The sequence below is a fragment of the Terrapene carolina genome, unplaced genomic scaffold (genome assembly GCF_002925995.2).
Source record: "Terrapene carolina triunguis isolate 2854851 unplaced genomic scaffold, T_m_triunguis-2.0 Scaffold21, whole genome shotgun sequence".
NCBI classification, from domain to species: Eukaryota; Metazoa; Chordata; order Testudines; family Emydidae; genus Terrapene; species Terrapene triunguis.
In genome coordinates, this window is record NW_020664372.1 from 43,147,211 (window position 1) to 43,162,629 (window position 15,419).

Here is a 15,419-nt window from a genome sequence, read left to right on the forward strand (position 1 = left end):
TAAAAAAGAAGCCATTCACACAGTGAGGTAGTTTAGGACAAGTTACATCTATTTTTTTTTAACTTCAGTAGAGGAAAATAAATTTAGTTTTCGTTATTGTGTACAACAGACTTTCAATACTTTTGATAGTCTTTGACAAATAAACAGTCATTTTTAAGGAAACTTTTTCCCTTTCCTTTTAATTAATGTTTTAGAATTGACATTATATTTTTCATCCATAAATCTCAACACTTTACAAAAGTGGTTAAGAATGATTATACTCCATTTTACAGTTGAGAACACATGCATAGAGAAGTTAAGTGACTTGTCTGTGTTCAAACAATGAGTCATTTTCCTTTATTCTCTGCTTTGAAAATATACTGCATTTTGCTTGCATCAATGTTTTTCCTTAATTACTAGTGAAGGCAAAGATTAAGCACATATACTAACTTCTAAAGTGGCTTGTCAAGTTTAATTTTTTACACGAGTATTATGAAAAGTGCTTTTAAATTGGCTAATTTCATGCTTTTTCTACTTTTTAAATTTCCTCTTTAGAGAGTAGTTTCACATAAGAAACCCAAATCATGCAAACTTCTATTCAATTTTCTGCCTGTGAGCAATCCCAATTATTCTAGTGGGACTTGCGTGCAAAGTTATGCAAGTGTTTATAATTTGCAAGATTCGGCCCTAAATTTACATACCTGTTTATTTGTAATTCTGTACAATTCTTTGAACACAGCTTCTCAAAATATTAAATTAAACAATCAAGTCATCAAATCAGTTCTGAGTGTTTTCTCCTTTAGTGCATTTTAAACAGAGCATATAGTGCTCTAAATACCAGAAAAGGAGTTTTGAAAAAGGGGGGTGGGGAGGAGAAAAGAGAGAAGCATTCTTAAACAAAACGCTTTGTAATTTTTATGCAATTTCAAAGCAAATAGTGAACAAATTTCAGTGAACACTGTAAAAAATAAACACACACATGAAACTGGCACCTGATGCTCACCTGCAAAGGTTCACTGTGGGGATTATGTATATTTATTATTGGAGAAAAACTGCTATTTACAGGAACTCTTGCCCCAATAAAAGGGCGCAACCGATAAGGGTTCGGGACTCCAACACCAAACACCTGTTTCAAACCAGAGAAAAAAAGTCTTAGTTTCTGCAACTAGTATTGTATCTAAAAAATGTGTCAATTTTAGGGAACAGACAGACTCAGCAATTTTTCAAATAAATGCCATCAATTTAAAGTGTGCTCTAACTCTGAAAATTAATTTTAAAAAGGCATCATGGAAATCCATGTTTATTTCAGATCAAGTTGGCTCAGTGTACAACCAAAAGTATGATTTCTATAACTACTGACACACAAACACGGAACATTGAGAGTGACAAAAGCCAGGTCAGATTGTTGATCTCTCTGGTCCGATATTTTTTCTGAGTGGCCAGTACCAGATGTTTCACAAAGGTGAAACATATCTCATAAAGGACAGTTACAGAACAGCTGTAATTTCTTCCTAAACAACTAAACTTCCTCTCTGTTCTATATAGGTTCTAATATCACACTCCCGGTCATAGTATCTGAGCAGCAGGCTAACACGCAGAAACATGGGTATTTCTCTATATTTTACTACCCTATCCATTTTAGCTACAAATGTTCTCATTATCCACACAGCTAATTTTTTTTTTTAAATTATGATAACCTCTTCACGAATTATATTTAGTGGCAATGAGTTCCACAGGTTAACTGTGTGGTGAATTACAAAAAATGTCCTTTAATCAGTTTTAAAATTTCTGTCTTTCAATTTCACTGAATCCTCCCTTGCCCTAGTACTATAAGAAAATACACTGAGAAATTTAACCTACGTCCATCTTGCCTGCTTTATTCTCCTCTCTGTCATATTTTACTGAGCGACTTCAGACTAGAACCAAACTTTAAAATCTAGCATATGAATTATTATTTTAAGTTGGCCCATTGGGCATCTAGTAAACAACAGCAAAATTACTGGCATATAACTTCTGCAGTTACTTTAAAAAAATATATATATTGTTAGGGAATTCAGTACAGATTTTCAAAAACTGGCTTAGTAACCCGGTCACAGAATCTACTTGCCCATCACCATTTCTCATATGCCTAACAGCCTTGGTAGATATACTACTGGCAAGTACTTAATTTACTAATTATTTGAATCAACTTACAAGTGACCTAGAAGTTGACATCTCTATCACATTGCCATCCTTTTGAATAATTCCATCCTCCTAACTTAAGACTAAGACATCCACATTATATATGGAGGAACCTTTGGCGCTCCCTAGTACATACAAGATATACAAAGAATACCTACCCTTATCTGTGAAGTTATTTAATATCTGATTCAGATACCCTTATTCTCACTGAACAGCATCCACAATATGAGTTAGGGGGTGAGACTCTTCCCCTTAATTGATAAGCTTTCTGCACAACACCAAAGGAAAGCATTCTATCAAAAATGTTGCTCCAATCAGAAACAGATACAAATTTGTGGAAACAATGGGTAAGCTACTGCATATCTTTGTCTTCAGGGAACTTTTCAGACAGGATGCTTAGTATTAGGTTTTGATAGGGGTATTTACATATAGCAATTTGTCAGCATAATGGTGTTTATAGGTATTAATACTCTCAGTCAGGCAACAAATTCTATGGCACTTTTCTCCATTTCTTGGCACCTCTCTAGATGGCTAAACAACACTTTTTATACCTGCCACTAAACATATTCACAAAAGATATTCACAGACCTATATGGTTATCTATTTTAATAATGTTAAAAAGATTATTCTCTCGTTTCTTCTCTTACCTGGTAAGTAAATACCCCATGATTGGAAGTGTTAATAAATAAAGTGTTCTCTACATTCCCAACTACTCTTGCAAGGAAAACTACATCGAAAGATGTGTTCCCTCCTGGAAGAATTTTCTGAAAAAATAAAAGCAATGAGAAAATAAGAACATTTAGGGAGGACTTTACACCTTTCAAATAAACAATGTTGCATGTTATAGTCAAGAATCCCCTCCAGTGTACTTCATGGCAAACTTGACCTAAATTCTATGGAAAGGATTTTGCAGCAGACTAGAAATTCTCTGGCAGCTTCACATAAAGGAAAGGAGGTTTTAAACTGAGTTAAATGTGAATATGAATAATATAATCAATACATTACATGTTTAGTTTGAAATTATGATTAAAATTTACACTACACCTTACTTTTTATGTTCAATATCCTTTAGAAACTTTGTACTGATAACTTATAGCTACATAATGAATGTTGGTGTGAAGAAACTAGCGATTATGGCAGAACTTTTGGATGCATAGAAGGTTGTTAGAGATTATGCTTTTTGGGGCAGGGACCATAACAACATGTGTGTTTGTATAGCACCTTAAAGTGCTACCCAAAATAAAAAAAAATATAGATGAATATTTCTGTTAAAGTTATTAGCAGTTAAAAAGTTCTGACATTTAATGACATTAAGTTTCAGCATTAACATTCATGGATATGAATGAGGCCATTTACTCCTGCGTTAGAATTACTGTTTCAGACAGTCTTACAACTCAGGCAGATATCACTACATTGTTTTACACTCCATTAATGTTTTTAAAGTTTTCTTTGTAACTATACAGGCTAGAAACTCAATTTTATTTTTAAATGCAGCTCAGATCCTGGAGTATAGTTCTGGCTCAAAGAGAGGAATCTGAAGGAAAGTCAGCAACCACAGAATGGCACAGTAAGTGGGACTTTGACTAAATGAGTTAATGCATTTCTAATATCAGTCTTATTTTCTCTTCATTGTAATTTGTTTTTTCAAATTAGTTTAAGATAGCCACAATGAAAGCTATATAGTTCAAAGAATGTTTAGCTGAAACTGCACATTTAAACATTAGCAAAAAATATTAATGAGGAACAAAGCAATAGTCAAGCTATTGTATACTTAGTTAGAAATAATTAATATATTCCTATGGGTTTCTAACAGCATAATCTAAAATGTCACTGAAGTTTCTCAAAGATTTTAGTTTGAAAACACAAAGTCAATTTCATAAGGAGAAAATACTGTACATCACCTATTCATTCTACCTTTACATAGGCAAAGGAAGTTGAATCTCAGTGTCCACACAGTACGATATTGCAAACTTCAACCTTAAATCAGGAACTTAAATCCTGATATGAGCATTCAACACTTAGAACCAAAACATTCCGTAACATTAAAGATTACAGTAAAGGGTTTGGGCACTGATTATCAAAAAGCACTTCCTTATTATTCAGTTTTGCCACTTTGGTGGTGAAACATCAGTGCATCAACTCTCACCACGCATCACTTCACAGACTTATTAAAATCTTTAAAAATATCAACATTCATTATCTTGAAATGGAGAAAAAGTAAAATCTATTCCCACTTTTCCTTCTGTCCTCTTCATCTCATCCATCACTTTTAAGAAACAGCAATAAAACATTTGTTTTGAAAAACTCACATTAAGCATTACATGTGCCAAGTTTTTTTCATCTTTGTCTGCCCAAACTATGTTTATTCTGCTGTACTGTGATACTTTGATACGTTTTTAAACAGAAGGAATTTCTACAAAATTTAACGGGGGTGGGGGGGAGAAGAATGGTAAACCAATCTTGACAGTGTACTTTAAATAATAAAAATGAATTGCCATTTCACTGAGAAATGAAGCAAGACTAATGAGAAATTTATTTGGCCAGATAAAGACTGGAATTACCTATTTGTAAATTCAGGATAATGAACCGTTTTCCTACCACATCCTCAAATCTCACTCATATTCAAAGCTACTTGATATAGTAAATTTAAAAATTAATTTTTTCTATACCTTGATTTATTGACTATTAAAATATCATAAGTCTTAACACTGAGAAAGGACATCTCATGGTTAAGGACCCAAGCTGTTAGTTTTCTGAACACAACTAGACAAAAAACAAACAACAAAGCGCACACAGGTGCTAGCCCTCTTCAAATTTCTTGGCTGAGAGCCCAATGACTGTCTCATCTGCTTCACGGGCCTTAGAAAAAACTGCTCAGATGGGTTAGTAACAAGTACAACCCCCTGTAAATTTGTCATACTCGAAGCAACACGTACAATCAGCAGAGCTTCGACACATCCACTCTATCAAGAGTACTGTACATCAGGTTTACAAGAGATTGATTTTAATTAAACCATTCTATCAGATCTTTGGATTTAATATTACAAAGAATGAAGTAAACATATTAAGGTATTTCTGATCTCAGTACGACAGTTCAGACCTCGCTGTTCAATTTGGCTTGTATCTGTTATAGCAATATGTTGGCTCTATGTGTATTTTCTATTAATTTTAATTTTCTAAACCGTGTTCAGCTAGGAAACAAATTCCCAATGTGAAGTGTTCATTAACCATGCTAATAGCAGCTGCTTCAAGAAAAATGCAAATTCAAAGAATACAAAGGGAATTGAAGACCTTTTGAAAGATCCTTCAGGTATATCAGAAACTTTTGGGCTACTTGTTTTTTGGAGGGATTTTTTTTTTTCAAATGCACAGCATTTCCGTATCCATCTTAAAGGACTCACCTCTTGGACATGTTCAAAGACTTCTTTTGAAATGGGTGAAAGTATGGATCTGTACCCTTTCAAAATTAAGTAAACTGAAAGATGCTTCTGAGTACTGTACTGAACATCTAAGCAAATAGGTTAGAACTTTAAAATACAACTGTACTTGTGGACTGATATCTGATTAAAGGATAAAGTACAGTAATGTATGACTTCTAAAAATACCACGACTCAGACCTTCACTCTGGATTACAAGAGAAGGAATGGAACTAGTCAGTTTGTGATTCAGAGTGTCCGATTATTCTCCGAAAGTGATTCACATTATTGACAATTTGTCAGTCAATCTCCCCCAGCTGCTCCTCAAGTGATATTTAAAGCAGTTTGGCTGCTAGTGTAAACAAGGAGAAATTGTTTTCAGCATCTCCACAGAAGCATCCTAGAGGCCTAGTATGATATAGGTTCTGTCAGAGTTTAAAACCATTTGACCCCGTCTACATTACCAGCCAAACTGTACTGATATCAGTTGACATAGATCTAGTAGGGACCAGTTGATAACCATTGTCAGTAATAGGTTACTGTCCTAATTTAGACAGACCACAGGGGGCGAGGGGGAGAAGAGAGAGCCTCAGACAGCAACTAGCTGACACAGGACTTCCTAAAAGGTAAGACTTAGCTAGTATTCTCTGTAACTAACCTTAGAGCACAGCTGGCTACATTTTTCATAATCTTAATCTAGTTGTGTCTGCTTATTTACTGTTTCCAATTTTCTCCCTTATGATAAATGCATTTAAAAACTTTAAAAACCCCACACAATCCTGGAATTGGCTGTAGAAACTATTACCACAAAACAAACTGCTGATAGGTGCCAAAAGAGTAAACTGACTGACATTAAAGGAAGCAGGAATGACCTAGTGAGCTTAAGGATCAGGTTAAAGGCAGAGGAGTTTCAGTTACTCCCCACAAAAATACTTCAGTGTTAGTTTAACGAGTCCTAAGGATTTCAATGCAGGTTCCTTTCATGGCAAAATTAGCAAGACTTTACTGGAAAGAAATGTTTAGAATGTAAAAGAAAGTAGTATACAAACAATCAATGGTGCAAGTAGGGCGGTACAGTCTGGTACGCCGTACCAGTAAGATATTTATAGCCAGTACGCCGTACTGGAAAGACACAGGAGGAACAGAATGTGGGGCCGCGTCCTCTGGTGCGGCTGTACCACGCCCAGTTCTTCCATGTAGCTGCGTCTCCTGGCTGGGATCTGTACAGCAGCCCCACCGGAGGACAGGGCTGGGGGTGGTACTGCCGCTCCAGGGCTGAACCGCAGGGCTCTCCTGGGAATCGCAGCAGCAAAAGGAGCAGGGAACCAAAGCAACAAAAGGAGCAGAACGCCGGCAGTGCCCCTGGAGTGGCTGTATTGTTCCTCCATCCCAGCCCCACCCCATGCCTTGTCCTCTGGCAAGGCTGTACAGACCCCAGACAGGATTCAGGAGACGCATCTGCGTGGAAGGGCTGAGGGGCAGTACAGCCACATCAGAGGAGTTGCCAGTGTGGGGCTGTCCACTGGCCCCACGTTCTGCTCCGTTCACCGCTGCTGTTCCAGAGAGCCCTGCAGTTCAGAAGTCTCCAGCGCAACAAGAGGATGACAGAGCCTCCCTCGCTCCCCCGAGGTAACATGAGATGGATCACGGGGAGGGGACGGGGCCCCAGGCTGGGGCAAGGAGGAGTCACGTGTAGAAGTCACATGCCCCCCTCTTTGTTTCCCTCCCATGAGTGCAGCGTACCGTAAGAAATGAATTCTACTTGCACCACTGCAAACAATGGTTAGTATACTGTACTGTAACTAAAAACAAATCACAACCCTAAACTCTGCTCTTTATTTTGAGACCTATACTAGAAAGAAACAGGATTAGACTGACAGTAGTAAAAACATCTGCACACAGCCTAAACTAAGCTTAAATCACTGACAGAACTAGTGTTGAGAAACAGCCTAGAAATTTTAAAGTGCATTCCTACATGTACCCTACATCTCAGCTTCGCCTCTGGCCAACATCAGTGAATATTATTAAGAACACAGGAAAAGCAGCTTCCTAGGGTCCTCCAATTGAAGTAAAGGTTGTTGTGACATAGCTTGGCAACCTTTGGGAAGAAAAACCAGGATTCATAAAGGAAAGTGTGCAAGTCACAACTGCAGTCAGGCCTGGATATTTAATTGCTGAAAATACCTTTAGAAATTAAAAGTTGTTTTATCAGTCTTGGTAAAGATCAAAAGGTAAAGATCAAAAGAACTGACGAATCCATAAAGTTTTAGATATGCACCAGAAATTTTGTTTAAAGCAAGAGCTACTCATTACAAAGAGAAACAAGTTTTCACAGTCATAAGAAAAACAGGATAACTTTAATAAGCAGAGTAACTCACCCTATTTTGAAAGAATGATGCATGAAAATGTGATGTTGTAGCAGATATTGATACTAATATAATAGTTTCTTCTGAACTAGGGTTATGTAGATAAACTTTTTCCATTTTTGGCATCCCAACTGGCCTGTCAAAAGACAAGAGAAAGAATAAGTCTATTCAGAATGTTTTTACTGTGTTTTATTAGATAGAATTATTATTAGGTTTCATATCACAGAAGACTGGACAAGAAATACAAATTTAAATAAAGCAGTGAAAAGAATTCACATACATAAGTCCTCATAAAAAGGAATTATGAAGCAATACTTAAGTCTCACCTGGAGATAAGAAAAGCAACACCTCCTTACAAGCTTGCTCTTGTTCTGTAGTTTAATTATTTATTTTATTTGATTATACACTTTTCTGTGGTGCTTGTTGTAGTATCTGGACACACCCTAAACCAGGGGTGGCCAACCTGAGCCTGAGAAGGAGCCAGAATTTACCAATGTACATTGCCAAAGAGCCACAGTAATACGTCAGCAGCCCCTCCCCCCCGCCCCCCATCAGCTCTCCCCACCCTGATCCCAGCACCTCCCGCCCACTGGCAGCCCCGCCGATCAGCGCCTCCCCCTTCCTCCCCGCACCTCCCGATCAACTGGTTCGTGGTGTGCAGGAGGCTCGGGGGAGTGTGTGTGGGGGGGAAGCAAGGACATAGCACACTCAGGGGAGGGAGCGGGAAGGGGTGGAGTGGGGGCAGAGCCAGGGGTTGAGCAGTGAGCACCCCCCAGCACTTTGGAAATTTGGCGCCTGTAGCTTCAGCCCCAGAGTTGGTGCCTATACAAGGAGCTGCATATTAACTTCTGAAGAGCCGCATGTGTCTCCAAAGCCCCAGGGGTTGGCCACCCCTGCCCTAAACATTAAGAATTTAACCTAAGCACCTCTGTGAAGTAAAGTAATATCACTGTTTTCCAGATGGGAAACTGATACAAAGCCATCGTTCCTTTCTTGTATAAGTTTGTAACATCAAAGCAACTTAAAGAAAAAAGGGAACACACCACACCAATCCACAACCCTCAAATGCTGAAATTATTTTCATTAGATCATCATGAGCAGCCCTATCTGGGTCCTGTATTTCCTATCCGTTTACTATAAAGAAAATGTACTGTATTTTAGAAGCATACAAATATATACATCACTTTTAAATTCAGTATTATAATATAATCTAATATTCTTATTTGAATTTTACATCTCTAGGACAACATAGTAAAGGTTCTTAAAATACACTTCAGGTAACGAAAATCAGGCTATCAGTGCAGAAGCTCTAGAGAGCAGTGAGACTACAAAATCCATTCACTTGACAAAAACGATGAATAAACTGCAAGCTTTTCAGTAACAGTAAAATCAAATAGATAATTTGTTCTACGTAGTTTTTGACTCACTCCTTTTATTAAAGCACATATATACTGACAAAATAAGACATGCTTTGATTTCATGATTGCTTTTCAGACTTCAATGTCTCTGAAGAAATTTGTTTTATACTTCATAAAACATACCTTTCACATAAACCATTCTGGGATTTGTGTGTATGTAACTAACAAGTTTACTCCAAGTCAGTTTCTGAAAGTTACCCTCAGCTCATGTGTGTACTTGCTCCCTAAAACTATAGTCTATCTATTCAAATAGTGTACATTTTCAATACAGTAGATACCATACAGCAATTCCAGTAAAGAGTTTTATACAAATCAAAAGTGTTGAAGATCCTTGCAACTTAAGTTTTGGCTAGTTACCTGTTTACTTAACAAATGCTAGTGTAATTATGCAATTGTTTCTATAACTTTTCATTTTAGGTTCCAAATGTGAAGCACAATAATTTTGCTGACTGTCAAGCAAGCATTTGACAGATACCTGAGTGATAATAATCAACTTGCATCACAATTAATTGATCATTTAGGTAACTGGAAAATGCTTCCTGTTTATGAAGTAATAAGAGTATCCTGTGCTAAGCATCCTGAAGCTAAAGGCCAAGGTGTTATCAAACAAGGATATAGTTACTAACAAGTTATTTTTATTCCACTGAAATACTATCTTCCCACTCTGCACTCTGTTTGGCTTTCTAGAAATGCAGCTATATGTAGCACCTGATAACTGAAGTTATGAATCTGGAAGAGAATCTGAAGGCATCTGAAACATATAGCTGCTAGAATTGTTTTAGAGAATATGGAATTTACCCTCCTCTTTAGAGGTAAAGAGGTGGGTAAGTCCCTTGCACTGAGCCATGTTGAACCTGCGGCTAAAGCTTTCAAGGGTCCTGGTTATTGGCTCAAGGTAATTCTCAGAGATTTCCATCTGTTCATTGTGGGGCAAGGATAGGTTGCTTGGAAAAGACCTTTACTGAGAACACCTCTGGCTTCTTTTCAATCTATATCTAGTTTGGGATTCTTCAAACAAATGCAAACTTGCCTTCTGAAATTTGTAAGATTTCATTTGAATATTAAAAGCTGAGAATGTAATCTCAGCAGGAATTCCCATTCAACCTTAACATCTCTCCCCTTCTATCTCTACTTCTTTGTGGGAAAATTGGAGGATGAGGAAGAATAGAAAGATTTTTTTGTGATTTTTGGATTCTTCTTTATTTAGGTTCAGGGAAAGAGAAGTCTAGACCCTCTAACACAGAGGTAGGCAAACTACGGCCCGCGGGACCGTCCTGCCTGGCCCGGGAGGCTAGCCGCAAACACCTCCCCTGCTGTTCCTCTCCCCTGCAAGCCTCAGCTCGCTTGCTCTGCTCTGGGCGTCGGGGCTGTGAGCTCCTGGGGCAGCGCAGCTGCAGAGCCCGGCCTGACCCAGGCTCTGTGCTGAGTGGCGGTGGCGGTGTGGCCCAGCTCCAGCCAGGCGGCACAGCTGTAGCGCTGCCAGTCACCGGTGTTCCAGGGAGTGCGGTAAGGGGGCAGGGAGCAGGGGTGGTTGGATAGAGGGCAGAGGAGTTCGGGGTGGTGGTCAGGGGTGTGGATAGGGGTCGGGGCGATGACAGGGGGTTGAATGGGGGTAGGGGTTCCGGGGGGGGGGCAGTCAGGAAGGAGGGGGGGTTGGATGGGGCAGCAGGGGGCAGTCAGGAGACAGGGAAGAAGGGGTGGTTGGATAGGCAGGGGTCCCAGGGGGGCCGTCAGGGAATGGGGGGGGTTGGATGAGGCAAGAATCCCGAGGGGGGGGGAAATAGGAGGTGGGGGCCGGGCCACAACCCCCTCCCCTAACCGGCCCTCCATATAATTTACAAAACCTGATGCAGCCCTTGGGCCAAAAAGTTTGCCCACTCCTGCTCTAACAGGTCTGCCCTGGTTCTAGACAGAACCTTTATGAATTCTGAGGCTGTGTACAAACTTTTTCCCCTTAATCACCTTTGACAGCTGCTGAAAGCCAGTCTAAAGGAAAGCTTCCTATGAAAAAGAGACCTAAGCAAAGGAGACTACTCTGACTTCAGTGACACATGCAATACCCAGTTTGCCCTAAATGGAAAGGTTATCCTTTCATAATTTTGGTCACTTCTCATCTATTATTAACAGCACAGCTTTGGACTCTTGCCACAGCTTCACGGAAAGCAAGATAGTGGACAAGACCAAAGCACTAAAAAAGTGTGCTCCCTGCTTTGCACTCAGACATACATAATGGTTGGTCTGAGCAATATGGATGAGTTACTTTTCTGACCAAGGTAACTGAGCGAGAAACTGAGATCAGTTGTGTCACTCTACCAGGGGAAATACAGCAGAAATTAAGGAAGAGATATCACTGCACTATCAGAGACTGAGATTCTTAATCTTCAAGTTTTAATTAATGTAACAAGTACAAGGATTTTTATAAGGTACATTTTTGGACCAATCTTTGCAGTGCATCAGCCTCTTTTCAACTGGTTTTCAACGCTCCACAGATTGAAATACTGAGAGCAGGTCATTATCCAATCACGTCACCCAGAATGAACTGTACCAAAGTTATGGAGCAGGTCCTCAAGGAATCATTTTGGAGCACTTGGAGGAGAGGAAGGTGATCAGGAACAGTCAATATGGATTCACCAAGGGCAACTCATGCCTGACCAACCTGATTGCCTTCTATGATGAGATAACTGGCTCTGTGGATATGGGAAAAGTGGTGGACGTGATATATCTTGATGTTAGCAAAGCTTTTGATATGGTCTCCCACAGTATTCTTGCCAGCAAGTTAAAGTATGGATTGGATTAATGGACTATAAGGTGGATAGAAAGTGGACTAGATTTTCGGGCTCAACGGGTAGTGATCAATGGCTCGATTTGGTTGGGATTGGTCCTGCTTTGAGCAGGGGGTTGGACTAGATGACCTCCTGAGGTCTCTTCCAACCCTAATCTTCTAAGATTCTATGATACAAGGCTTTAAATTATTGCATTATTTGACCTACCAGCATCCCTCATTCTAAGATAAAATAATTTACAAATAGGAAACAGATTGCATCAACTTAACATATTCAGTTTTGATCTACCTGTAGAACTGTTTTCTAGATTAATTTTTTTAACCAACTCCAAAACAGATGTGAATTAAAGTCTATTACAAAGAGAGAAGAAAAATATTTTATATTCCCTGAGCATGTCTAAAATGTAAGTGATACTATAAAGCTCTTATGTATGAAAAACATGACAAATGCACATTTGGTTCTTTATTACAGCTATCTTATAAAATCACCTTGAAATCTGTGAAAATGGCTGCTTAAAGAAAAAAGAATGTAAAAGAATGAATTATTTGGATGATCTTCCTGCTTGCTTATAATTATTTTCCCCATATCCTGTTAGAGATTAATAGAGTTCTTGAAGAAACAAGGGCCTGATCCGCTTCTCATTCCCTTAAATTACTCTTAAAACACATGCAGAAAGGACTCAGATATTCAATTTAAACATTAACAAGCAATTCCTTTTAAGTGCAGACAAAGCTTGTCTGTATTCTCTTCAGAGTAAAACCGCCTGCCAAATATTAAAAGCATAGAGCTTACAAGCAAGACAGAACTACTTGCAGTGATAAACAGAAAACAAAACAAAAACTAAAGTTAGGCTTGTAGAATATTAACCTAGGAAGAAAACATTAGGCATAGGTTGAAATGTGGCAGATGCTTTTCAACACAAGTGAGGCAAGACTATTCCACAGATACATTTTGCCACAGAATGAAGATTTCAGTACCATTTGAAGACTTTCATAGTCTGTTAATCATGATTCAACAACCTCAATGAATATACTGGCAGACTGCTTTTACAAGATGAATTGTAAATTTAGTGCTTATGAGAAAGACCGTGTTGAAAGAAAATGAAAAGAGTCTCCTCTAGTCACATACTGTTAGAGCTATGGCAGCAGTCAATAAATCTCGTCCCTCTTCTAGAGGGATCACCCTCTCTACAAGTGAGAGGTTAATTTAGTATCTCTTTTCTGTTTAATCAGTGGCAATCCAACCTGGTCTACATGGACCCCCAGTGACATAGCAATGCAGTGCTTAAGAGCTGGTTATCTGGGGGGGAATTCTAAATTGGTGAAACAAGCATACTGGATACAATTAGGTTTTTAAAATCAAACTCACCAAGTGTATCTCAACTGGTCAAAGACATGAAATTTCACATTTAAAAACATCAGGTTTTGCATTTGATACAACAGGTCAGAGCCATCTACTTGCTTGCCTGAGTCCAACCTGGGACAGTCTGGTGGGCAGTATTATGAAGCCAGCTATGGTGGTGTGAGACTAGACTGATACGGGAGGGAGTAGCTACCATATGGAAAAATGACACCAGAGAGGCTGACACTAGATTCCTGGCCAGGAAGAATTGGTTCTCTTTACTAGGACAGTCTTATTGAACTCCTGCAAGGCATCACTAGGCATGATAGACTGGGCCTGTTCTGGAAGCTGGGAAGAGGCATCTCAGTGCATGCCATAGGCACAGGGGGCTGAGACTCATAAAAGAAGCTGGGACATGTTTAGTACATGCCAAAGGTACAGTGATGAGAGGAGGGAAAGGAGAACACCCATTGAGATGAAGGGAGCACTTCAGCTTCTCAGAGACAGTATTTCAAGGTGTAATAATCTCCATGGGGTATTTTCACAGGCATGTTCTCATCTGAATGAGATGAATGGGCCAGTTTACACCTTTGCAAGCCTCCTATGCTGCAGAGGTGTGTGCAGAGCCCCTTCTCACTCCATCTCCCCAATATGGGATGGAGACTCTGGGGCTACCCTCCTCCTCCCCTTTTACCTCCAGCTCATACATGTGCTACTTACAACCCAAGACTACCACTTTTTCTCCTCCTCAAGACTTTTCCAGCCCTACTAGGAGCATGAAGGGGACAACCAAACATGACCAAGTTACCTCTAACAAAATCTACTATTTTCCACATTGTGTTCAACATGGTCCTACTAAAATTTTAACAAATTATCATAATAGCAGACCATTGTTTTCTGACTAAATGTATAACTGCAGCAAAGCATTTCAACTTTCTACAGCAGGTAAAATATATTTAACATATTTGTATTTTTAAAAAGTGAAGAAAACATTTAACGAACCAAAGTCTGACACACATGCTCCTATTACAACTTTTAATTGAGAGATTTCCGTATTGGGTTAAAAAAGCCCACATGATTTGGCACTAATTCTACAGAGCTGCACATGCCCTTTGCAGATCATAAACTTGAACAGTTTTGGTAGTGTTACAGATCTCTATTAACTGACTTGTTTCAAAGTGAGAGTGTTCTGGAAGGATAGATTTATATAAAAACCAACTGAAGCATAATGAAGAGCAAACTTACTAGAACAAACATTTAAGACATCAATTTTAATGCTAAAACGCTGATATTTTACATTAAAATTCATATTTTTATGAAAAATAGATATTCATGTACTTCCGAAATTTAAAAAAAATTGGAAGTTCACATAACTCATTTAATTTCCTTCAGATGTGCTTACAGAAGATCATTTTAAAAGCAAGATTTTTCTACAAAGTAAAGGAGGAGAAGCCATTAACATTATGATAAAAAGCTGCATAAAAATAAAAATAAAACTTCAACTCTTAAAAGAATGCTGTGTATTTACTACAAATCAAAACTTCTTCAGGAATTTCCCCATACATTTACTTTATTCTTATTCAGTTACTAAGACCATACAATCAAACCTGTGTTATAGAAAAAAGTTATCTACATGAGCAGTCTTTAAACTTACTGAATTTAGAAGTTCTTGTACTGCATTATTTATATGAATGATATTCAATCAAATTTTGTGGTTATAGTGGAGAAGTGACTAACATGGCACTTTTGTACTGTACATTTTTGCTTAAACAACATAATAAGCAAATAACTACAGTTCGTTTTCTGACCGTGACCACATATTGACATTTAAAAATCATGAAAGTTCCCAAACCAAAGTACTGAAACACAGACAAACCTAAGATGGTTGGTTAGCGTCTCTTACAAGTTCTTTTTGTAACAATGTGTTAATACAAA

At 38.5% G+C, this 15,419-nt stretch overlaps 1 protein-coding gene across 3 annotated transcripts in view; it reads right to left on the minus strand.

The window, feature by feature from the left end:
- TMEM131 (transmembrane protein 131) overlaps nucleotides 1-15,419 on the minus strand; it is a 168,681-nt gene that overhangs the window by 63,091 nt on the left and 90,171 nt on the right. For all 3 annotated transcript variants that reach the window (XM_024213327.2, XM_026648053.1, XM_026648049.1), the window contains exons 5-7: nucleotides 7,955-8,078; nucleotides 2,808-2,924; nucleotides 983-1,105 (exon numbers count right to left, since the gene is read on the minus strand). In XM_024213327.2, the coding sequence (XP_024069095.2) occupies nucleotides 983-1,105; nucleotides 2,808-2,924; nucleotides 7,955-8,078 (364 nt within the window). The remainder of the gene's footprint in view (nucleotides 1-982; nucleotides 1,106-2,807; nucleotides 2,925-7,954; nucleotides 8,079-15,419) is intronic.